Source organism: Dasypus novemcinctus, chromosome 16 (genome assembly GCF_030445035.2).
Source record: "Dasypus novemcinctus isolate mDasNov1 chromosome 16, mDasNov1.1.hap2, whole genome shotgun sequence".
NCBI classification, from domain to species: domain Eukaryota; kingdom Metazoa; phylum Chordata; class Mammalia; order Cingulata; family Dasypodidae; genus Dasypus; species Dasypus novemcinctus.
Genome location: NC_080688.1, coordinates 83,239,060 through 83,265,984, shown reverse-complemented (window position 1 = coordinate 83,265,984; position 26,925 = coordinate 83,239,060). Strand labels below are relative to the sequence as shown.

At 33.8% G+C, this 26,925-nt stretch overlaps 1 protein-coding gene across 5 annotated transcripts in view; it reads left to right on the top strand.

Annotated features, from left to right (window-relative positions):
• Positions 1–25,979, top strand: part of CDH19 (cadherin 19) — a 108,770-nt gene extending 82,791 nt beyond the window's left edge. For all 5 annotated transcript variants that reach the window (XM_071208580.1, XM_058277874.1, XM_071208582.1 and 2 more), the window contains 3 exons: positions 16,804–16,921; positions 18,917–19,168; positions 22,203–25,979. In XM_071208580.1, coding sequence (XP_071064681.1) covers positions 16,804–16,921; positions 18,917–19,168; positions 22,203–22,693 — 861 coding nt within the window. In that variant the 3' untranslated portion in view covers positions 22,694–25,979. The remainder of the gene's footprint in view (positions 1–16,803; positions 16,922–18,916; positions 19,169–22,202) is intronic.
• Positions 25,980–26,925: the final 946 nt, after the last annotated feature.

Genomic DNA, 26,925 nt, shown 5'->3' with positions numbered 1-26,925 from the left:
TTTGCCAGGCAAAGTGCTACTAAATATTTTTTAAAGAGTTGTTAATCTCTAACTCATTCTCATTCCTAAAATTTAGATAATAATATGTGAACATTACTTAGGGAGTAAGCTCTCAAAAAAATTTAGCCAGAAAAAGTAACAAAACATATTTCTCATAGCAAAAATGTTTTTATACGCAGAAGCCATAATTATTTAAAATTCAATAGTTAAATATTACAAAGGTCATAAAAGTTATTTTATACAAGTGGCCATAAATATAGTTCAGGACATTGCATTTTTTAAATTTCAGGAGAAATGCATTTTACTCTGCTTAAAAAGAGAGAAAAAATAGTTACTTTAATAAAATAAGTGGCTACATAATGAAAACAAATTTTGAAATATATACATGCCACATGATCTAAATTATGGACTAAGCCAAGGGAAGACTCAGAACCAGCATGCACTTCTTCAGATCTCAAGCAGGGAACAGATTTCCCACAAATATGTTAATTTAAGTTAAATCTGTAACTTAAGAATTGTTAGTGTAAGACATATACAACTTAGTGTCAATATCTGAGGGAAGACTTGGAATGAAGGTAAAGGGATGATGGTCTTGTTGGGACTGTGTTCTTCGTGCTAGGAACCTCAAAATTTACTTTTTCTTCTTCACCACTCCCTTCATCCCACACTACTCTTTAGAAAAAAGTAGGACCCTTTGTTGTTCAAAACAAAAACTACACAATGCACACATTTTAGTCTTTGGCTGCTTTTGTGTTTTCTATATAGCAATATGTTCTAAATTCCACCATTATCAATTTATTGCTTCTCAGCTACACATCCATCCTTCAATACCTCCTTAAAAAGAACCTTTGCTGTCACAAAGGATTGGTTTCTTTAGAGAATTTCCCCTTTGTACTGGGTGCAAGTTTGGCCTTGTCAGTAGAGGGCACTGGATGGGCATTGCAGAAAGAAAGGGACTTCTCTTTCAAGTCCTTGGCGTGTGGCTTTGCTTTTCTCTTCCTCCTGCTGCAGTCTGCCAGTTGTCTGGATGTGTGGGGATACATGTGGAGCTTTTCCCCAGTCACATACTCAAAACGCACAGTCCTGCACAGCCACACAGCTCTGGCCAGGTCCAGTGCATGGCCACCATGCTGCAATCCTTAGGTGTGGACACTGGTTCTCCAGGCCTCACCCCTGCAGGGAAAACCCAACTCCCCCTGCATTTCCATCCACCAACGGAAGCTGCCTTGTATTGTAAAAGGCTGTTTCTGCTTACCTGAAGGAGGTGGGCTGGAACTGGTCCCAGAAGCCCAGGGCCTCAGCCACAGTGTGCGGAAGCCATACCTCCTCCAAGGGATCTGCAGCTAGCCTTAGGGAGAGGGCTTCCCTTCCAATTTGTCAGTGCTTGAATATTTTTACTGAGCCCTGGGGTACTCTTTAGAATTCTCTTTATATCCTTATAATTACTCTCTATTATAGACTAATAATGTTCTATGTTAAACTTCCTCCATTTATATTACTCTGTGGTTTCTGTCCCTTGAGTGGACTGATACATGGAGTCGCCATTTGTATTTCCTGTCCCAGATTTAAGACCAGCTATTTTTCAAGTTTCTGGATACCTTTTAGTGGGGAGTTTCATTTAAAGACCACAATTGGAGAAATAGGGGTTCAGTGCTATTGTAGTTTCTTCCTTCCAAGTTTGATTTTTTTTTCAGGATACAGAGTTAGAAAATAAGTAACATTCTATCACACAAAAATACCCAATAGATATGTTCCTCATAACTTTTCATATTCTGTTACCATTTCCTGAGTGGTTAATTAAACAACGTGCTTTCAATGAAAAGTAAATTCTTCCCATTTTGCTCTTACGAAGCGACACAATGAAAGATTATTGGTGTAATTAATTTTATGTAATTGGCAGGATGATTATGTGGTTGATTTCAAGAATTAATATTAGTTAATCAATGGTACATATTTATAAAATTTTGTTAAATATTACCAGACTCTCTTTTCTACACTCACACATTATTCTTTTAAAATAAAAATATTTACTACTAATTTTCAAAAGGAGGACACATTTTTAATAAATTTATTTTTTAAAACTGTTTGATGACCTATTTGTACAGCAATTTTAATAAAGTGACTATGTTAGAATAAAGGATTTAAAAATTTAAGCATAAAGATGGTTTAAATTAACTAATGAATAATAACCAAGGTAAAGGGTGTTTTGAATGCCTTTTACCCAGGTAAGCACCCAAAACACAATTAAAAAAAAAGAAGTCTTTGAAATTAGATATTAGATTATTAGAGCAAATAGATTAATGAGTCTTGCAGTACCAAATGAGGCAATTAGTTCTCAGAACAATCAATAGCTTATCCTATAAAAGACACACTTTCCCTTATTTTTTTTTTAACTTTGAGATGATCAGATTTTTTAAATTTGCGTTTTCAAATAATCAGGGCAAATTATTTGAAATGTGAACCTTGTTTTTATAGCTTGTATTATGAATATGGGTTTGAGACTTTTTAAGATTGTCCAAGAGTTTTGCTGATTTATTTTTTATAATGAAACACTAAATGTGGGGAGGGCAAAATTTAACATTTTTAAACAATTTTATATTCTCCAAAAGCATTTTAATGAAGATATATGTATATACTAAAACCATGTTCTACTGTCTGTATTATTTTCTTGACTATTTTATGTTTCTGAAAATAATTGGTAGTTTGTTACTGGTGATTTTATTTTGGGATATTGGAGATTGCTTAACTGTGATAGAATATCAGGAATCTAAATAGTAAGTATTTTCCTTCTACCTAATTATCATTCTTGGTTCAAAACTGACCAGAGAGTCAAAGAAGAAGATACGTGTTTAGCAAGTTCAATTTTCTCTATTTTACTTTGAGTGGCATTATCTACTACATGTTTAATTTGGTCTTAAGCCATAAATAGAAAACAGCTTTCCAATAAAAGCTTAGTGTATCTGTGTGAATTTGATGGATGTGCCTCTTTTACCCTTCGAGATGAAAGAACTGATAGTAAAATAATTTTTGTTCCATTTATTTTTATCTGTTTTGACCTTTCTTTGTTTTTGTTGCTTTTTGTTTTATTTTGCTTTGCCCCTGATTTTGGCATGCAAAATAATTCTTTATAGGGGTTTGAAATGGACAATTCTTTCTCCTAAGTTTAATTCAGGGTAGAATGACTTCCTGCTTTCTCTCATCCCTTGTAAGGGCTGATTAGTATTCTTGGTTATTGTCTTATAATTACATGTGTAAGAAACCATGCACTTTAATTCAATATGTTATCCCTGATGTAGGAATTAAACATCAGTAACAACAACATTAAACAACAGTTGCAAAAGTTGGCATAGTACAATGGTAAGAGCAGTCTTCCTGCATTCACACACTTTCCAGTTTAGATATCAATTCCTTCATTTGAAAAATAATTATACAACTTGTGCTCTAAAATTTCCATTTTATAAATATTTTGTAAGATAAAATGAATTAAATGAGAAAAGAGGTAAAATGTGATTTTGCTAAAAATTAATTTGCTAATATTGTCAGTAACATGGAGTCTTGTCACAATGTTAAGGTTAAAAGTTCTTAATAGGGGGTCCATTCCTTTCTAAAGAGATTGAGTCAGATCTCAATCATCTACAGATACTTGATATTACATAGAAACAACACTGTTATTGTTTATTGAAGATGAGAGTAGATACAAGAAAAAGATCTTTCATCAGAGGTTTGAAGAAATACATTATTTAAAAATAAAAATGAAAAGGCAAAACTCTAGTATAAAGGTATTCTTAAGGTTGTTTTTATTGGTCTTTTGATTTTGGCAGATTCTGGATTTATTTGACTAGTTAGCTACAGATTAAACTATTATTTTAAAATATTTTTAGAGCAGTAAATTGCATTAGCTAGTTTCCTTTCTAAAGTAATTTAACACATTTGTTTACTGGATTGATTTTATTATAAAACCATTGTTCTAGTATATTGCTTTAAATTTAATTAAGACTGGTGATGGGATGGAGAACCGTATTTGCCTAGAACATGTTTAAGTTTAGCGGGTCAGGGTTTTGAGGTGTGGGATTATTAAAGTTTTATAGAAGACTCTATTTCAGGAAAGAGGCTTATAGTGAAAGGAATCAGGTAACTATTTTGACATGCTACATGGATCAATGAGGAAACTTACAGCATATTAATAAAAGATGAAGGATAAATATCTGAACAAACCATTTAAACAAAAAATTGGATAAAGATTAAGCATACAAGGAAACACAAAAATAAGGAAATTATAAAGATAATTTAAAAATCATATAGGAAAATGATTTCTTAAATATGTAGAAGTACTTTTTGGTAAAAACAGTAAATGTGATACTTTTGAGGATGTTATTCAAAGCAAAGGAAAGAATAAAAAGCAGTGAGAAAATGAATTTATATTAGATAAAATAATACGAATATATTTTATATTCCATTTAATGGAAAATCTGAATGATATGAACAGTATTGAGGAGAAGATACATACATACATTGTAAAATGATGTTGTCCTCATTTTTTTTTTTCCCACAAAATGTGCTTGAGCAATTGGATAATCATGGGGTGGGTTGGGAAAGGTAACATGACCTAAACTTCACAACTTATGCATAAATTAATTCAAAATTGATCACATCTTCAGATGTAAAAATAAAACAATAAAACTTTTAGAAGGAAACACAGGGGGAAATTTTCCAGGCCTAAGGATAGGTAAAGAGTTCTTAGATGTTACACCAAAAGCATCTCCCTTATGAGAAAAATTGGTAAGTTAGACATTATCATAATTTAAAAATTGTGCTTTGTGAATATTCCTGTTAAAGGCTAAAAAGACAAGCTCCAGACTGACAGAAAATATTTGCAAACCAATGATTAGTCAAAGGAGTTGTATCTAGAATCCATAAAGAACTCTTCCAACTCAGAAGTAATAAAATAAGCATTTCAATTAGAAATTAGGCAAAAGACATGACCAGACATATCACTGAAGAGAATATACAGATGGCAAGTAAGCACATGAAAAGATGTTCAACATCATTAGCCAATTAGGAAATAAAAATTAAAAGCACAATAAGATATCAGTACACACAGAATGGCTAAAATAAAAAAATGCTAATGACTCCCAATGCTGGAAATGATATGGAAAAGCTAGTTCCTCATAAATTGCTGATGGGAATAAAACATGGAAAATAGCTTGGCAGTTGGGTGTTTTCTTATAAAACTAAATACACTCTTACAAAAGAGCCTAGCAATTGCATGCTTGGGCATTTAGGCCAGAGAAATGAACTTATGTTCACACAAAAGCCGATATATTATAGCTTATTAAAACTTTATTTATAATAGACAAAACCAGGAAACATATGAAATGTCAATCCGTAGATGAATGATTAAACAAATTGTGGTCACTCGTGATGACTGTTACGCAGCAATTAAAAGAAACAAACTACTGATACATGTACAACATGGATGGATCTCAAAGAAATTATGCTTAGCAAAAAAAGCAAGTTTCAAAGCCTCACATACTCTCTGATTCCATTTATATAACATCCCCAAAATGACAAAACTACAGAGAGGTGAAGCAGATCAGTGGTTGCCAGGGGCAAGGACAGGGTGCAGAGGTGATTGCATCTTTAAAGGTGTAATACAAGGAAGCTCACATATGGTGATGGGACATTTCCATATCCTGATGGCGGTGGTGGTAATACCAATCAAATCATGTAGAACCGCGCGCGCGCACACACGTGCATGCACCCAAACTTGAGTGCTTGTAAAACTGGTGAAAACTGAATAAGCTTTGTAGTCCAGTTAACATTATGGAACTCATGTCAAATTCCTAGCTTGATAGTGTGTTCCTCACATGAGATATGGCCATTGAAGGATTTGAGGGGCACTAAGCACTATTTTTGCAATTTCCTGTGAGTCAACAATAATTTCAAAATAAGAAGTTAAAAACCCATTAGCCTGGATAAAAGGAAGTAAGATACAAAACAAATGATGTAAGAAAAAAAGAAAAAGAAAATTAAAACAATAAATAGTAATGTTATCCAGAATATAGCACAGAAAAGCCCCCAAAGAATATCTTAGGCAAAGCAAGATGCAAAGTAATTTCAAAATTGTAAATTACAAAGTACCCATGCTATATAAACTTTCCAATAGAATTCAAAAGGAGAGAAGACTCCCTAAGTACATTAAGTAGCTTACTCATTGCAAAAAATTACAAAATTACATACCAACACACATAAATTCAAACCAAAGATTTATTAACCTTATATAAATTACATATGCAACTTATTATTTAAAATGAAATCTGAAAATATTAAAACGTGATAGCTAGGCAAAATCATGTTAATAAGAGGGTTATTAAACAATATTTTGAATTCTATTAGTATTTTATATTATATTATTAGGTCAAGTGAACAAAATGATGTGTACAGGTGTTTCATTTGATTTGAATTTAGTTTATCAAATTCGAGATATACATAAATCAAGTCAAAAATACAAACCTTAAATATAGCAAGATTAAAGTTCTATAACCAGTACACAAACCAATAGTCAAATTATCACTTAATACAAAAACAGTTGTAGTATAATTTAAGACAGTAATGAAAAAGAAATGCCTGCTTTCATAGTATTGTTTCATAGTGATCTCAAGGTTAGGTCCATACAATAAAATATAAAATAGATATGAAATAAAGTTATTGAAAAGAAGGAAAAATATTTGAAATAATAAGATTGTGTAGTATATTCCTGCCAAATAAATATAATAGAATATCAATTTTTCTTTTATGCACATTAAAATGTAAAAAAGGAAAGGGATAAAATTAATTCTAATAAAGTTTATTTAATCCAATATATTCAAAATATTATCAGGTGAAATTAATTGGAGAAACATTAGTGAAATATTTTACTATCTCTTCCCATCACTATGAGAGTTTGACATAGCACATTTCAGATTGATATTTCATTGTTAGTAAGTTGCTCCCATACTGGCCAGCATAGGTCTCCAGTAACCAAATCAATCAACTAGAAATTAATTAATGTATAGGAAATACTTCTGTAATATGACCTGAAATAAAATGAAAATTAATGTTTAAAAAGTTGGATCTTACAACAATGTATAAAATAGTGTCCAAAATTCATTTGAGGATGTGAAGAAACTGCGTGTATGTAAGTGTGTATGTGTGTTTAAAATCTGTTATAACATTTTGCAAAAAAAATTACTGCATCCATGAGCTACAGGTTGAGTCCTTGTAACACATGAATAACCATTAAAAATCTAAAGAAAAATGCCTTTGACAACAGGAAGAGGTCTACAAATAACTAGAAATTAGCTCAACAAAAAATGCCATATATACATAAAGAAAACTACAGAAAGTGCATAGAGGATTGAAATAATAATTAAAAATAGAAACGAATGCATTACTGGATAAAAAGAATGCATATGTGGAATTGTAATTTTTTCTTCAGTAATTTAAAATTATTATGCAAATTGGAATAAAATTTCACATGTGATTCCAAAGTACAAGTGGAAGTAAAATTTTTAAGAATAATTTAAAGATAAATGTACAAAATGAGGAAGGAACATTTGCCGTAACAAATTTATAATTTCTTACTAATCCAAAATTATAAAAATTATGAAACTAATACAAAGTTTGAAAGTCAAATTAGCTGAACTAGACTCTCATTCATTCACTCACTCATTCATTCATTCCCTTAACAAGAGTTTATTAAGCACATACCCTGTGCTGGCATAAAATGCTCAGTATAGAGAAGATAATGAAACAGACAAAAATGCTTGATATCATGCAGCCTACAACCTACTGGGGAATCATAGGAGAAATCTGATATATATTCAAATCGTGTATGCAATAAATGTGGTGTGAAGAAAGAATGATGTGGGAAGCGGACTTGGCCCAATGGATAGAGTGTCCGCCTACCACATGGGAGGTCCGTGGTTCAAACCCCGGGCCTCCTTGACCCGTGTGGAGCTGGCCCATGCGCAGTGCTGATGTGCGCAAGGAGTGCCCTGCCACGCAGGGGTGTCCCCCGCGTAGGGGAGCCCCATGTGCAAGGAGTGCACCCTGTAAGGAGAGCCGCCTAGCGCGAAAGAAAGTGCAGCCTGCCAAGGCGCTGCACACACAGAGAGCTGACACAACAGGATGACACAACAAAAAGAGACACAGATTCCAGGTGCTGCTGCTAAGGATAGAAGCGGTCACAGAAGAACACACAGCGAATGTTCACAGAGAGCAGTCAACTGGGGGAGGGGGAAGGGGAGAGAAATAAATAAATAAAATCTTCAAAAAAAAAAAAGAAAGAATGATGTAATTGGTAAAACTGAAACTATTATTATTAGAAAGGTAAGTTTATGTATTCACTTTACACCAAAACAAAGTACTAAGTTTAATTAGAAAATAATCTTGAAATGCTAACATAGAAAAGAATATAAACAAATGCCTCTGATAATTGTCCAGAAAATATTTTTATTGCATTAAACATGCATAGAAAGCACAGAAGTGAAAGAATCAATATATGCAATTATGTAAGAATTATTCCAGGAAGAGCAAATTTGGCTGTCATATCTCATACAGGAATTCTTGAGATAGTCAATAAGACTAAACAGCCATTATTTAACAGTATTCTGAAGCTCAGCTCCATAAAATCTATATTGAATAAATATGGCATATCTTTATTGGAAAAATTGAAAGAGAAGTTCAGGAAAAAAGTTACATGAAATATAACAGAACTTGTGGAATATCCAATCCCTGATAAAAACTGGGAAATTTCCTTTCATGACCTTACAAATCAAGGTCAATAACATTAAACTCACTTTTCTTTTTTATATTATAATTTATAAATACATTATTCATGAAAGAGCCATAGTAATTAATTGTAGTTTACACTTACAGCACGTTTCTACCTGTGTCGAACTGCAGCTTTGACATTGCTATTTGTGTGAACTTGTGAAATTTATTCTATTGTGTCTGTTTTCCAATCTGTAAAAATGGGGATAAAAATACTATCTTCTCCATAGGATTCTTGAGAAGATCAACTCAGCTTTTACATGAAAATACTTAGCATAATGCTTGGCAAAGAATAAATGGTTAAGATGGTGCAGGTAATTAGTTAATGCTGTGTAATGAAATACCCCAAAACTTGTTCATGAGTGTAAACAGCAGTTGGACTGTTCTGCTGATCTGGGGCCAAGCTTAGTGCTTCTCAGCCTTTTCATTTATGCATCTGCAATCAGCTGGCTGGCCAAGTGCCTTCAAACTGGTTGAGAAGGACTGACTCAAGTTTCTGGCAGTTGGAATACTTTTGGGTGAGTCATTGAGGATGACTGGGGTATGTACAGCTTTCAGCTTCCCACAGGCTAGCCATGGTGGTATCAGGATTCCAAAAGGGAGAAAAGATGACAGAACATCTCTTTAAATCCAGGTTTGGAAGTGACACATTGTTATTTCCATAGGATTCTCTCCACCAAAGTGAGTCCAAAGCCACCCAGATGCAATTAATAGGGAAGTAGATTTCACTCTTGCAGTGGATCTGTATTATCATACCACAAAAGTTCAGGGTCTTTGGATGGCCAAACAAAAATGGTCCCAAACAGAGTTCTACTTGCCTAGTTTCAAATACAGTTTAGAGTGTGTAGAGGGACTAATGGACTGTGTTGTTACTTTCTTGCAAAAATTTTCCAGTTATTTATGCTCCACATATTATTACCATGTTCAACACATTAATTCACTAGTGTGAATTAGTACAATTAGGAAAGGAACCTTGTGACATTTTATATTTATTTTAACAAGGGTGTCAATAATGCTCAATATAGTTCACTATTTTCTTCATGAGGACTCACATGAGAAATATCTTTCTGGGACCAGCCCCAAATGCAGTTAGGCTTCTCTGAAATAAGTGATTTGCTTTTACCTGTAAATTCTATAAACTGAGGCAGTGATTGTGCTTCCACTTTTTAATGCGAACTGAAAATATAAGAAATAGTTGGCTTTTCCCTCACAATTATGCAGGTCCTTAAGGCAAATATGTGTAAGCCTAGCTTTACTCATGGATACAGCCCATTCTTCCATGATTTATCATCTCCTTGTTGGAATTTCCCCTGAATTTTTAAAAATCACTCTGCATTATATAATTCTTGTAAACTGTCCTGCATTTGGAGACTGCCTTTGTTAATCTGCAGCTCCAGAGTCTTTCTTCTCCAGCTTCCTCCAGGTAATCATGGACTCTGTGTTTTGGGTCTTTTCTGGTTGCTCACTGTTTCCTGTCTTTGAAGTTTATTTGGGGTCTTCTTTCTCAATCCATGACAACCTTCAGGATCATAATTTCTAGTTGATTCATTACTATGCCCTAAGCTTATAAATGCCATTGATTTCTGAATATCAATGTTTTTTATGCCAGTGATTTGTCTCTAATCTCTGTATTGAATGAATATAAATTTGACACCAGAGGAAAATACAAAATAATAATGAGAATCACTGTTTCTCTCAAGATTTATTTGTATCTCATTTCCCACCGGTTTAAACATCTGGACAAAATGGCAAGTTAAAAGATGTCCTATATTTATTTTCTATGAATCAATTAATGCATTCATTATAAAAAACTAGAATCCCAGAAGAGTTGCACTCTATTTGGGTGGAAACCAGACATTTCCTCAATGATCCATGTGGGTTAAAAGAATTTTTGTTTTTCTCTTTGATGTCTAAGAGTTTTGGGAGAGGAGGAGAAGAAGGAGACAACTTTTAGTAGTTTGCTATAATATATAAATATAATAAATGAGCTGACATTAGGGTAATTTGCCTTTCCTGCTTGGTAGAAATAGTTATCATTTTTCAAATCAAAGATTCTCATTATCTTCACTGATATTAAATATCTTTTCCACAAGTAAAATATAATAGCAATTTTTAGATTCTGTCATTCCAATACCCTTGCCCAATATCTCCATGTAAAAACATCCTCTTGCCTAAGTTACTGTGATTCTACATTGTGACCTCCAGTTTTCATTTCATCTCCCTTCCCGTCTTGTGTCCCCTCCTTTTCATTTTTTCTCAAACACACTCTTTCTGGTTTGTCACATATCCCTAAGGCTTTATTATATTTCATATGTGAATGACTTCTATATCTGTTTGTCTAGCCAGTTATTTCTCCTATGTTATGAACTATATATACAAGTAACTACAGAAAAGTTCTACTCATATGTTCTAAAGTTACACCAAAGCTGTTTTCAAGCCTGGTCTTTTCTCAGCATTCCATGCAAAGTTACTCTTATTTACCAAGTTGTACAAGAAAGGCATGTGGACATCAACCTCGATTCCATCTAGTTTTTATTCTCCTCCTGCAATCAGCAATTACGTTCAGTGGATTCCATCACCTAAAGATCTCTTTCCTGTGTCAATCTCTATCTTCACCCTTGCTGCCCTAGCAGGAATGAGCCATCTTTTCTGGAGTGGACTTAAGGGAGTTCCACTGTGGGATGTTCTTATAAAAGCAAACTGCCTCATCCAGTCTCACAAACAACACACCGATATATACTGTGGTTGTTTTTCATCTGTTATCTTTATTAGGTAAGGCTGTAGGCATGTAGATAGTTTCCATGACAGTCACTTTATAGTGGTGGGATGGTGAACAGAATAATATATAGCATACTTCCTTGGGAATGGTGAAAAGATCTTAAAATGGTGACATCACAAACAGCTCAGTATGCCATAGAGAAATTTTGGGACCAGAGAAACTGCATCTAAATAAAAGAGCATGTTGCACTCTCTTGAACTTTATGAGAGCCCTACAATAATTTATGTTGTTTATCATTAAAAAATAACTTACATATTATAACTGTGATTGTTGGTGTGTGCTTCTGTCTGTCACGTCAAAAAGTTTTGATTCCCAGGCAGTCACTCACTGGGATCTTCACACCATTTCCAAGAAGCCCCGAGAATAAGCATTCTAAAATGCAGATCTGATCTTGCCTCACATGAGGTCGAATTTGAGTGGCTTTCATTACAAAGTCCAAAGCCTACTACGTCCTCCTTGAATATTCATGGACTGCCCTCTGGTCAAATCAGTGTTTATTCATCAAATTTCAGTTTATATGCCAGGTCCCCTGTCCCCAATATTTTATTTTAGGTAATATGTATTTTAGGATTTTATTAGGTAATTTTATTCTGATTTTGGGTGTTATGTTCTTATTCAACACTTTTTGTTGAATTTGCAATTCTGCTTGTCACTCTCCTCCACTAGAATGAGAGCAGTGATTGCAGAGACCTTCTTGGTTCTCTCCACCAAGGGCTTGAGATTGTTTGGCATGTACTAAGTGCTAACAAAACATTTGTTAAATGGATACATTTGGGAGATTAATCAGATATTTTTATTAAAAACTAACCTGTTTTTTATTCATATATGCTAGTAAATAATTCCGTGGTGTTTTATATGAAATTTTAAAAATTATGGCATTCCAATTAATGTAGGAGAAGAAAATCAGAATATATATTGAAAATTGGAAAATACATATCAGAAAATATATCAATATACTAATGTCTAATTTGTAACTAAATAGAGGTAGATTTCTTAAATAAGCACAACATTGTAATTTCTATAGCAATTAAAATTATATCATTTTGCTTTAAGTCCTTTTAGGAAACTTGAAACATCTCTTCTATCTGGGAGTAAAATGTTAGAATATCATTAGCTCCTCAACATTTTATTCTTAATATCAGGATAAACAAATAAAGAAAACAAACACGCTACAGTGTAGATTTTCTTGTTGACTCAAATTTTATTATTTTAATAATTTGCTCTTTCACTTGACCACATATTTGATAGCCTTTTTGAAAATATATGAGTTTATTTTGTCAAAACAGGTCCAAAATTTGGAATAATTTTTTCAATGCAGTATAAAAAGTGACTGTCCAATAATATTTACAATAATTTCTTGAGAGTTGGAGAAAGAATTTCATATACATGTTAATTCAATGTACAAAGATCTAAATAAACTAGATAAGCAAATAATGTAGATGAGATTATTTAAGTCTTTCAACTTACTCATTTATTGCAAGTCCTACTTTATCTTGAACATTTTTTTTATTGTGTGAGACAATTAAACCTATTGCAAAGAATTGGTCATTTATATCAATTGAGTCTCACTATCTTGTATATTGTTTTATACTTTATAATGCAAGTAAAGTTTACAATCTAACAATTTATTCATCTACTAAGTCTGGCAGTAGGTTTCATTGCTATATGCCATTGCAGATGAGGAAAATTAGCCTCAAATATGTTAAGTGATTGCTTCCAATCACAGTGTGCAACAGTTGTTTCTTTGGCTATTAGTAAAAAAAAATCATGTTTAATAACAGTCGTAACTATCATTCTTGGAGAAATGAGTATTAGACTGATTTTTTAAAATAGGACAATTAATTTGGGAATTTAATTTAGTAAGATGGACACATCTGTGCTCTCTTTTCTAGAATAAAGACACGAGGAAAAGTAATTATAGCAGGAAAATAACTAGCTTTCTTCCCTGTATTATCTTTTTCAAATACTATATGTCATTCCATAAAACAGTTGAACTTAAGGAAACGGCCAATATTTGACCACTTTTATCTACAAAATAACAATTTATCTTTACCTAATGTATGATTTTTCTTCCTTCAAGGTTTTTACATGCTTTTCTTTTGCCTGAATCACACTTCCCCAATCAATTCATATTTTTAATTTAACTATGAGCCCAATTACTGTGCTAGCACACTGGGAAATCTTTTCTTTATCCCACTTTAAAATTCAGATTATTTTCTTCTTTTATCCCTGTGGTTTTTTCTTTTGATCTATATTTATTTTATAACAACTATAATACTTATTATAACTATATTTCCCTGTCTTTTATGAAGTATGCTTTTGTTTGTCTTTGTATTCCCATCCTTCACAGTTTCTTGGTATGCTCACCTGCCTGGACAAAAATGGCCCTAGAGCTTGAACAATGAGCCCTGGGGATCATGTGGATGGCTCATTGGCCAAAAACATGTCAACCAGCTGTGGCGTCAGCTTTCTTTCAAATTCTCTACCAGTAAAGTTACTTGCCTAAGATATTTAGGTAACTTAAGTCTTAACATTATACTTAAAATGAGAACAAGAGTATAATTTATTAAATATGATCCATATATTAGCTAAGATAATACAAGAACTGTGCCTGGTCCATAGGTAAGTTCCCATTAAAAGTGGTTATCTTAAATTCCCTAGGCAAACACAATGTCTTTTCAAAGTCCGATAAATAGGAAATAGAATGTGCTGAGAAAGAAATTGGACAGTTATTCCCAGAGAATAAGAAGAAAAATAAAACATTATCATAAGTTAGAATTATCCTCGTTGCCTATTTCCCACTCCCTGAGACCATGGCTGTTTCTTATTTTTGTTATTTTAATAAGGCTCTACTCCTCTCATGAGTGCATAAGGCCAGTGATAGGTCCCAGTTAAGGAGATAGAGGTAAATAGCTTAGATATCGAGGGCATTGGGCCCTCCTGCCTTCTTTCTTTCTTTTCATACATAGAGCAGATAGAGAATTTTCTTAGGATTTTCTTTGAAAATTAAAACAAAAATCATTTCTATGGTTCTTTTAAAAAGAATAATGAATAACCCCTGGAAGAGATTTCTGGAGTCATTTATGATTACCTTGATGACCCTGTGATAGTTCTGTGTTTTCACAAAAAGAATACATGATCAAGGTTAGTTTAATGGAATCAATTATATCTGATATGTGACTGAATCTTTCATGTCAGAGGTTTTCAATTTTGTATGACAGTGAGACCCAACAAAACACAGGGTGTTACCAAAAGCTCAATTTACAAAGCAAATAGAATGCGAGTTTTGTTCTTGGAAAGGAGGAAGAGTGATGAAATTCTACCTCTTTAGTTACCTGTACATATGTATGGGGTAGTTAGAGTAATGAAAAGTATTTGACTATGTTACATAGTCAAAATATCTCCCGTAATCTTAAACCTTCATACATGAGGGAGACATTTCCAACATTCAGTCTGAGGTGGACTTCAGTACAGAATATAGGTAGTAAGATAGTGTTTCCTTATCCAAAAATCAAGACTGCATATGCCAACAAGATAAGCATAGATTTCTAAATTTGCATAATCTCAATTCATCAATGTACATATAATGAGATTTGTTCATAATGTTCAACATTTGCCCTTTGCAAATCCCAAGAGAATGTTTTCATAAAGAAAACACCAGTACGCATGCTGATTATGAGACAAACTGAAACCATAAAAGTTTAGCCCTAAAAATGCATTCTAAAGCAGAAGTATACTATGTGTTTTATTTAAGCTTTTAAAACCAAACCTCAGAAAGAACAAGTAAATGTCCTGAGATCATAGATCAAATAAGTGGCCAAGCCGGGATTCAGACAATCAGTCTGCCATGCCCTTAGCTTTTACCCTCTTGATTCAAAATCTTGTGATAATCCACCGGGAAAGCATAACCTCTGATATTATACCATATTCCACCTTTATTATTTTAAGCATGGATTGAAAGAAAACATGTTATTCGTTAGATTAGTTAACTGTATTATGATTTAATTAGCAATGTGCTATGAGGAAAAAGACAAATAAGTGTAGAGAAATAATGCACAAATTACATTAGTTTCACAAGGCTTTTTTTTTCATTTGCAGAGATATCTATTCTTTAAAGTATAACAATATAAATTTGCATCTGTCATCTTGCAATTGAGGTTATTTTTGTTTGACACATTGTTCAAAGCTTTTCAATTCCAGAAAATTCAAAACAATCATTTCTATAATCAATTTACTTTAGTTTCCAGAATTAATTAAAGTCTCACTATGTGATCTTGACAGCATATCTCTTCTTTGACGATAGTGAACTACTTGAGTGGCATATTCATGTCTTAAAATGAAAGAAATAATTGAGAATGCATTTGTTCATGTGTGCATTCCTTCATTTTTTTTTAGGTTCTGGGATACAAAGAAAAACTTTTTTTGATGTGGAACACTTTCCTTTTTTTTTTTTAATTTATTTATTTTTTATTGACTTTGTAATAATATTACATTAAAAAATATATATATATGAGGTCCCATTGAACCCTACCACCCCCACCCCACCTCTCCCCCCCCCAGCAACACTCATTCCCATCATCATGACACATCCATTGCATTTGGCAAGTACATCTCTGGGCACCCCCGCACCCCATGGTCAACGGTCCGGAACACTTTCCTATAATCTTTATGGGTTGACGGAAATCATGTACATTGCCCTAAGCTTTAAATGTATTTCCTCAAATCAATTAAAAACTCATTACTTTAGCAAATACTTTAGTAAGCCAATAGCTCGATCACAGTTATTATCAATATTAGCAGGCAATATATAACTTCAGCAAACCATGAAAGCTGCCATTCACATTTGTGAGGACAAAGGAATGAAGGAAGGAAGGAAGGAGGAGTGTATGAATAGAGGAAAGAAGGAACCCTTGAAATGTAGACCGCAAGGTTTTGAGAAATTCTAACGAGGTTAGTGAGTGGAACTCACTTGGTCCTTGAAAGGAATTTATACATCTATGAATATAATAAATTCAACTCTTTTTAAATGGGCAAGCAATACTGTTTTTCACCAGAAAAAGAGACTATGATATTCTCTACCAATTTGATAGTTACCTGCGGCAAGATCCCTACTGATTATGGTAGAGCAATTACAATAAAACAAATATAATATAATAATAATATCAGTGACCTGTTTCCAAAATGAAAATACTTTCCTTATGTTCTTTTAGGTAATTCAGACCATTAGTGCAGTGGATAGAGATGAATCCATAGAAGATCACCATTTTTACTTTAATCTATCTGTGGAAGACACAACGAATTCCAGTTTTACAATCATCGATAATCAAGGTAATGGCATTCACTCATACCGGTATTTGATCCATTCTGTAAATCATGTTTGACTTTGATAGAATTTATGGCATTAATTTTATACTGTTCTTACAAGGTGATACTTTTAAGAAGTAGAGCAAAGGAGTGACAATGAAAAATGGGAAACAACACCCAAAGTTAAGTCCTGAAAATGCTGGCCCCGTTTCTCCCCCCTCTTCAGATTGGAAACACTTTTTAAAGTCGTTGGTGATTGCCCAGTCCGAATGACCGGGCAAAGATAATTGCAGTTCTGCTACAATGTTCCTTTCACATCTCTATAGCTCAGACCTCAATCTACGTCTGGGGAAGAGGAAGATGTATATTTAATTTACGGTCATGCTAGCTTCATTGATTCAAAGATACTTAGAGTCATTAATGAGGAGCTATAAATATATGAAATTAGTGAGAGGTTTTTCTCTTTCCTTCGTACGCTGGAAGTCATTTTATCACTCCACAGAGAAAAGCGTTCTGAAGGAACATGCTTGGAGAGACAAGATTTCTGTACCTGCCTTGTGGGAGTGGATGAACTTTGTATAAAACCACCCTCTTCCTTTTTCCATAGCTTCAGTGAAGGACTTTAGGTGCCCTTCTATGGATTTCTATTTAAATGTTTCTTTATATCTCAAAGATTTGAAAAATTATAGCTGTTGTTACTCTGACTCTGTAAACAAATGCCATGCTGCCGTCCTTCCTTAAATCTATCTGAGTTTAACTTTAAGTCCAAGGGGGAGCTGTTGTGGAAGAGAAAAAATGTGTAACTATTTTTCTCCTTTTTACCCTTGTCAAATTCCCCAGTGAAAGGAACACAAGCATACCCAGGATAAAAATGCAAATATTAGTACATGAAATAAGCTACAACTTAGACTTGTTTTATATTAATATAAAACAATTATTGGGGCATATAAATATATTGAAACATAAAAATAATTGATTTGCTTTAATATTTGTGGTTACAACTAATTTCATAAAGTATATATTCGAAACAATCGCAACTGTCTCTCATGTCTTAACTCTGCCTAGTAAATAAAATCACAGAATTTTATAGTCCTTGAGAGAATGATAGAGAATTGTTCTTAAAAAGGTGATTTGGGAAAAGTCATAAATAGGAATACATTTTGAAAGATTCCCATTTCTCTGCATTTTACTGCAATTGTCTCCCAAAGTTGATCTGATACATACTGAAAATGTTTTGGGGGAATGATGATGATAAAAACAAAACAAAACAAAAAAACTAGAGAGAAACATAGTTCTGAGGCACAAGAAATTGTACTGAAAGGAGTATTTACTATATTCTGGGAATCATGGAAGAACAACTTTAAATGTGCTTGAATATACATTGTTCATTTTGGTTAATTTTTTAAATATTCCGTCTAGATGAATTAATCAATATGACTAATATTTAAGTATTCTCTAATTTTTAAATAGAAAATGAGTTTATAATATCAAAGTGAAATACAAGATTCTAATAGGATCTTTTCTAGCAGGTAATTTTAACCTTTTTGTGTCTTTAGTAATATATTGAGATCATTTATTGAGGTAATTCTGAAACACTCATGTATTTGCAGTATTTGTGAAAATAACAGGTTCCAACTATGAGAAAGAAACACTGTGTTGCATGTGTATTTAATCAAAATGAAACTGATACTGGCATCATAAATCTAGGACCAGTATTTCCTCTAAATATTTAATTAAAAGGCTCTTTTAATTTTTGTGTTCCACACATATGGTCCCTATCTTTCTCAAAAGACATGTTGGCATTGATTTAAATAATTATTCTAATGACATAATTGGCATTTATTGTAAAAAAAAATTAAAGTTTTTTGGTATCTATCAATTATCTTATTATCAGAAATTTCTTCTTCCTGTCATTTGGCCTTATTTGATCATATCTCTGCATTGTTGCCTCTAGTCCATATGACTGCTATGAATTCCCTTCTATTGTAAAACAATTATGAACATGGATTTTTGTTTTAGATAACACAGCTGTAATTTTGACTAATAGAACTGGTTTTAGCCTTCACGAGGAGCCTGTTCTCTACATGTCCATCTTAATTGCTGACAATGGAATCCCATCACTCACGAGCACAAACACCCTTACCATATATGTCTGTGACTGTGGTGACAGTGGCAGCACACAGGCCTGCAGTAATAAGGAACTGGTGCTTTCCATGGGATTCAGGACGGAAGTCGTAATTGCTATTCTGCTCTGCGTCATGATGGTGTTTGGTAAGTAGTGCTGAACTGAATACCGCCAGATGACACATCTGTAGACTAGTTCATTCCCATAGAGCAGTATAGCACATATGTCTCTATGCATGTGCAGTATGAGTTTAACTGGTCTTCTGAATGCATTCAAATTCTTAAGCCAAATGGAGTAAGTGAACAATGGAGTGGATAAACAAACAGTTCAAGCTGAAAATCAAAGATCCCTGAATTGTGAACATCTGTTTATGTTCATTGTGCATTGCAAGAAAATAAGTTTTAAAAAAAGTAGTAATAATCATAATGACCAGTCTCTGTTGAGTGCCTATTACACTTAGGACTGTCTTAAGTGCTTAAGTGCCTTATGCAATTTAATCCTCACAGTAATCTTATGAGTAGGGACTATTATCACCTTCATTGTATAGATGAGAAACCGAAACTCAAAGAACTATGTGTTCTGCCAAAGTCCACACAGTGGATATTGATGTGCTGAGATTCCATGACTACAACACACCATTGTGCAGTAGTACAATGCAGCTCACTAGAAGTAGAATAAAAATAAAAGTAAAATTTAGGATCAAGGAATGCAAATTTTAATCAAAGTGCTGAACAATAAAAAAGTCTCTTAAAACTGCTTCATTTGTCTTTGTTCTGCTTTGTTTTTTTTTTCATAAGCAGATATTTTACTCATTTCACAGATAGGTAACTGAACCCCAAAATGGCTTTCAAGACTATGAGTGATTCATCCTAACATGACCCCTTCCCTGTCTTTAGAACACCAATACATATAATATACACCCTGCTTTTGCATCCCTTGTAGCTTCATACCAAACCCAATACAGCAACATGGGTGTTGAAAGAATTTTATCAACCACTGGGTCTGGAACCTCAAACTTTCTGTTTCAAATTGACATAGATAACTTTTAGGACTTGCTTTGTCTTCATTCTTCTCAGCTTTCTCAGAGCTTCAAAAACTGCACATTCCTCTTTTAACAACCAACAGTATCATCCTTTGTTTCAGTTCCAGTTTCAGGTTTTCCAATTTTTTTTTTTTTTTAATAATGCTTCCCCTCTCCCTGAGATGGCTCCCTCCCCTTTTGGCTTGTCTTTGCTTTTGCTTGCACTTGTTTTCTGCTCATTGTTTTTGCTCATTGTTATTGCTCATTGTCTGCTCATTGTTTTTTGTTCCTGGTCTGTTTGTTTGTTTTTTTTTTTTCTTTAGGAGGCACTGGGAACCAAACCTGGAACCTCTCATGTGGGAGGCAGATGCTCAACTGCCTGAGCCATATCTGCTCCCTGCTCATTTGTTTTTGCTCATTGTCTGTGTCTTGCTCATTGATTCTTTATTCCTTATTGTCTGTTCATTGATTTTGTTCCAATTATTTTTTAATCCCCTTGCGCCCTTTTGTGTGCTGTCTGCTCTCTGTGTCCATTCACTGTATGTTCTCGCTGTGTCTGTATTTTATTTTTATTTCCCCTCCCCCCTTGTGGCTTGCTTGCTGTCTGCTCTCTGTGTCCATTCCCTGTGGGCTCTTCTGTGTTCTCGCTTGTCTCCCTTCTTTTTGTTGTGTCACCTTTGTGAGTCGGCTCTCTGCAGCATCCAAGCGAGCCTGCCTTCACAAGGAGGTCCTGGGACGGGAACTGAGGGCCTCCTGTATGGTAGACAGGAGCTCATCTGATTGAGCCACAGCCGCTTCCTGATTTTGCTCCCATTATTTTTAATGATCTATAATCATAAAACTGAATTTAGAGCTACAAAACTCGACAGACACAAGAAGCAATAAAAACACATAGTACTTGGGGGAGTGCAAGTTATGAACTGGTACAGGTTCAGATTTAAACCAAGCCCTGGTCCCCTCAAACAAAACCAGCTTGGCAGACAAAGGCCAGAGTACGATTTAGAGGGTGAGAAGTATGAGTCAATGAATACTCAAAGTTCCTGTGAAAGTTTCATCAGTCCTCTCTCTACTTCACAGTTGGGAAATTATTTATTATGCTTCCTATCAATGACATCTCTCAGATGAGTTTTAAAGCACACTACCTGAATTCAGACATGATGATGTTATTTGATGTTATTTAAGAAAACTGTTTAAATATTTACATGTAATTTATATAAACTATAGCAAAAATAATTATGTGTTAGAATACTAATTAGATTACATCATGTATGCTTCAATTTCCACATATGAAATTCTGAAGAGCTACATGAGATCCAAGGCTGAGGGCAGGTTTGATCTCTTTGATACACACACACCTGAGTGCTCACACACAGACACAGGTTTCTTTAAAAATAAAAAATTGTTCTGTCTCCACATATTAAAAGTATTGATTCTGGACAAAACAGTGTTATAATTTTAAAAACTAAGCATTTGGAATTTCTGAAGGGAATGCGGTTCCACAGATCACAGGCTCTGAACCCACTTTCTGGTTTGGCCTCAGGGTTTTTGTTTCCTGTGTGACCCGGGTCATGTAACTTCATGCTCGATCCGATTTCTTCCTCTTTAATAAAGGACAATAGTAGTATATGATCCATAACGATTAAATCAAGGAATAAATGCAGAGGTTTTTAGAAGAATGCCTGGCACACCATTTGTAGTCAATAAATATTAAATAATTTTGATGAACTTTGACTCAAGGATGAATATCAAATTGACATGTCATGCTTATCTCCTATTCACATGGATTATTGGTTATTAAAATTGACAACTGTGCACAGATTAGAAAATACCCCCCTAATGCACATTTATTTTACTATGTAAGAATAAAGCAAAATTTTTAATTTATTATTTAAATTGATCATCAAAAACAGCTCTCTATATTTATACGGTGTTTTTCCACTAAATCTTCAGCCGGGAAGATTGCTATACTTCCTTATGTCGTTTCGTCAGTCCCTTTTGTAAAATTTCAACAGAAAATATATGTATTTGACTTATAATCATAAAATCCCAGCTCAGTATATCAGGGTTCATGTCTTGAGCTTGTCACAAAAGCAATGTTTGTAGAGGTTATAACGTTCCACATGCGTTCATTCAATACCACGGTGTGCTTTCTTTGTCAGGCTTTATTTTTTTGATCCTGGGTCTAAAACAACGAAGGAAACAGATTCTACTTCCTGAGAAGGGCGGAGATTTTGGAGAGAACATATTCAGATACGATGATGAAGGGGGTGGAGAAGAAGATACAGAGGCCTTCGATATTGCAGAGCTGAGGAGGCACCCCGTGAGGAGGGAGCGCAAGGCTCGGAGGAGCGCCACCTCGGAGATCCGAAGTCTGTACAGGCAGTCCTTGCAGGTCGGCCCAGACAGCGCCGTGTTCAGGAAATTCATCCTAGAAAAGCTCGAAGAAGCTAATACCGACCCCTGCGCCCCTCCCTTTGACTCCCTACAGACCTACGCTTTTGAGGGAACAGGGTCATTAGCTGGATCCCTTAGCTCCTTAGGATCAGAAACCTCTGATCAGGATGAAAGTTTTGATTACCTTAATGAATTGGGACCTCGCTTTAAAAGATTAACATGCATGTTTGGTGCCACACCACCGTCACATTATTAGATTTTATTATAAAAATCGTATAAATGCTAATATGTGTGTTGTTAAATTGGGGGTATCTTGGTAAATAGGTCAAGGACAGAGCACGGTAAAATCCCCGGTTGTGTGCTGGTAGACCAGTAACCTGGAGGAGGAAACCACTTATTTGTCACACTTGCTGATTTCCTTGGAGTGAAGGCCTTGTCAAACTACCCACACGATATCACTGAATGTCAGAAATGGCAACATTCATCTCTCATGTGCAAGTACCAGCCAGCTAGCATGCCAGTGAAGCATTGCTTTATTTTCTTTTCAATATAATCCAACCCGAAAGCTTCAGATTTTTGAGTGGTAAATATGGGAAAGCCACTAAGTTAGTTCATCTTATTTCATTTATCTTTTATTACTCTTACCAAGTAAGAGTAAAATATTTCTATGTGTGAAGTTCCTGATATTACAAAAATAAATATCTATGAAAATCTGGGTGGCTATGTAAAAGCTTTTAAATAATTTACTATATGTGAATAGGTAGGCTTCTGACTTCCTCATTTGATATTTAAAATTTCTGTTTATGTTAGTTACCTGGGTTATGGTAACTAATTAAAAAACTATATTCCACAAATTTGTGTTATTTTTTATATTACACCTTTGAATTGAAAAGACCTGAAACTATATTTAAATTTTTTCTTGTATTATATTCATATACTACCCAGATGATTTTTTTATGTCAAAATGCAATGACAAATTACATGTCAACATTTGTTTTCATCATTAAATTTAAACTTTCTGAAACTGTTAGAAAATGTGTAAAATCTTTAAGTTGGATTTTATTGCTATAGCAAATGATATAAAAACCTGAAAGGAGCAATGGATTCATGCTTGAATGAATATTCATCTTAAAATATGATCAACTGTAGTATCTATCTTACCATAACTAAAATAAAAATGATGCAATTTTCAGCATTTCTTTTTTCATTAAGAGCTTTGTTTATGACTGAACTTTGAGTATCATTTTTAATATGAAATATAAATTTAGGTGCAATATTTTATTTTATTGTAACATTATAGAGGAAGTAAACGCTAAGCTGATAGACATAAAGCCTTGTAGCAGCATTAGATAATAAGATAATAAAACATTTTGATTTTAATCGAATCTTTTAAAGATTGATCCTTATTCTATGCAAATCAAGGTGGGATTCAAAATTAGGTGTTTGAAAAAAAAGAAATTAGTAAATAAAATGTTTTCAATATTGGTTTATATGATCATTTCTTATTAACTGTATGTATGCTTGAGTTGAACAAAATTGGCCATATATGTTTAAATAAAATATTTTAAATATTTTTGAGGTATGCTTACAGTAATTGAATGGGTACAACACTTTTTTTTCTATTCTCTGTATTTTGGAATTTAAACATCCATAGAATGTAATAGAATAGAGTTTTTCAAAGATCTGTATCAGATACCATTGTGTTGGTGACCCAGATGTCATTTTTTTAAAGCCAGAGAAAATCTGAATGAAATATAAAAATTTAGGAAACTATTTAAAAATAGATGGAATGACATAAGCTACAATAAATCCTTATGCATGCATGTAGTTATTTATTTAAGATCATGTAAACAACTAAAAAATGAATACCTTTAAGAGATCTTGCAAGTAAGTAGAATTATATGAGTTGAAAGATAATTTAATATTTCTGTTATGTTGATATACAAACTAAAAGAGTATAGTTAAGAAATGTGTCATGAACTATTCCACACTGTATTTAAAAGGTAGTGCCATGTGAATTTGGCTGAAGAAATGGAAAATATGATAAACAGCACATGAAGCAATCCACAGAATATGCCTTAGGGAAAAAATGATTTTGGGGGGCATCATAGTAGATTCTGCCATTGTTTTAAACCTCATAAACAACTTAGAAACTTGAATGTTAAGTTACTTTACAATGCACATTGATGCAGTATTTCCACCAATCAGTTTAATGTTTGTTTCCAATGGTTCTAAGCAAATGTGTTAAAATAGACTCAGACTTAATGTTAGGAATATTGCTCATATAACACAGGAAAAGAGCATAAATGGTTGCATATTTATTTACTAGTCAGCAAAGTGTTCTTTTAAACACTGTCTGATTCTAGTTGAGCAGTTGCAATTTCCTAAAATTATTCTTGGTAATATTTTAGTAACTAATTTATCTTTTTTCTAGACACATAGGTGTCACAGGAATACATCTAGCTGTGTCCTAATAGCTAAAGGCATGACATTAAAAGTTTACACTTTGTAGATTTTAATAAAGGCTAAATCAATGGAGATATTTATGAAAACAGCACAGATTCACTTTAATACCTGCGGTAGTCAAACACCACCCTTAGTTGACTCACAATTTTATACGGAATCATTAATTTACTAATGACTAAAGCTTGAAACTATTTTTAGCCGTTATGGAATGGAACAATGCTAGCAATAATAGTAAGTGCATTCAGCACCTGAGCTTGAGCCTCACAGACCTGAGTTTGAATTGGTTCTCTTCTCTTAAAATGATTGCATGGAAGAATTGAAAGCAGGGTGTCAAAAAGATATTTGCACATTGATGTTCATAGCAGCATTATTCACAATTGCCAAAAGATGGAAACAACCCACGTGTCCATCAACAGATGACTGGATAAACAAAATGCGGTACTTGCACCGATGGAATACCATTCAGCCATTAAAAAGGAATGAAGTCCTGATACATGCAACAATATGGGTGGACAATATGGATGAAACTTGAAGACATCATATTGGGTGAAATAAGTCAGCTGCAAAAGGACAAATATTGTATAATCTCACTGATTTGAAACAATTAGTATAAGCAAATTCACTGAATCAGCATCTAGAATGTAGGTTCCCAGGGGACAGTACTGGGAAAGGGAATGAGAAGTAAAGGCTTAAAATATGCAGGCTTTCTACTTGGAATGATGGAAATGTTTTGCTAATGGAGCGAGGTGGTGGTAGCACAATATTGTGAACATAATTAACAGCACTGAAATATATATCTGAATGTAACTAAAAGGGAAAATGTTAGATTGCATGTATGTAATAGCATAACATTTTATAAAAATCCCAGGGAACTACACTATTCTGTAAACCCTAAATTAAGCATGGACTATAATTAATAGTACCATTATAAAATTATGCTAACATGAATTATAATGAATGTTCCACACCAATGCAAGGTGTTAATAATAGGGTGGTATATGGGAATCCTGTATTTTTACACGACAGTTCTGTAAAACACAATTTCTCTAATAAAAAAAAATTAAAGAAAATAAAAATTACCGCGTGAATTTATCAAGCTGCCTAATCTTTCCAGGCTTCAGATTTTAAGCTGTAAAATGAGCTCAATCTACCAATTTCACATGGTTGTTGTAATGAATAAATAATAAGATACGCAAAACCTGACCTGAACCCAAGTGCTCCCTGAATAACAGGGCACCACTTTAACAACTGAGGCTGCTCTGTTGGGAAACCCTGCTCCTTTCATTTCTAGCGACGAGAGGTCCCAATGGCTCCCTGGAATATTTGAAACTGAAATCAGCCTCCTGACTGGGCCCATCATTAGGCTGTGTCTGATTGTGGCTTGTTTCCCTTTCCCACTCTCACTCCCAGTCACTTTTCTCTAGGTTCTTGGGGACCTCACACAAGCTGGTCCAGTGCTCATGGCTTTTAACAGGCTGTGTGTTGGGCTTGAAGCAGTTTTCCCCCAGACACTCATATATTTCATTCCCTCACTTTACTCAGATCTATCCTCAACTTCATTCCTCACAGAGGCCTTCCGGACTCCTGTTGCCTCCTGTGGCCCTTGCGAGGCCTTGCTTTCCATCAAATGACTGAACCACCTGGATTATATTATTTATATATTTAATTTACTCCTTGTCTTTCTCCATTATTAGAGTGTAAACCTTAAGTGGACATGGAATTGCCCATATTGTTCATTTGTTAATGTCTAAAATTGTTTCCAGCTCATAGTAAGTTCCCAAAAAATATTTTGGGAATGAATGTAATAATGAAACTCAATCTATGTTATTTATAATCATGGGCAGAAGTCACCTTGACACCTTTTAAATGTAAATGTGGAATTATGTATTTATCAGAATAGGTTTGCAAAATATTTTGGGAATGAATGTAATAATGAAATTCAATCTATTTTACTTACAATCATGAGCAAAATTCACCTTGACACCTTTTAAATGTAAATGTGGAATTACGTATTTATCAGAA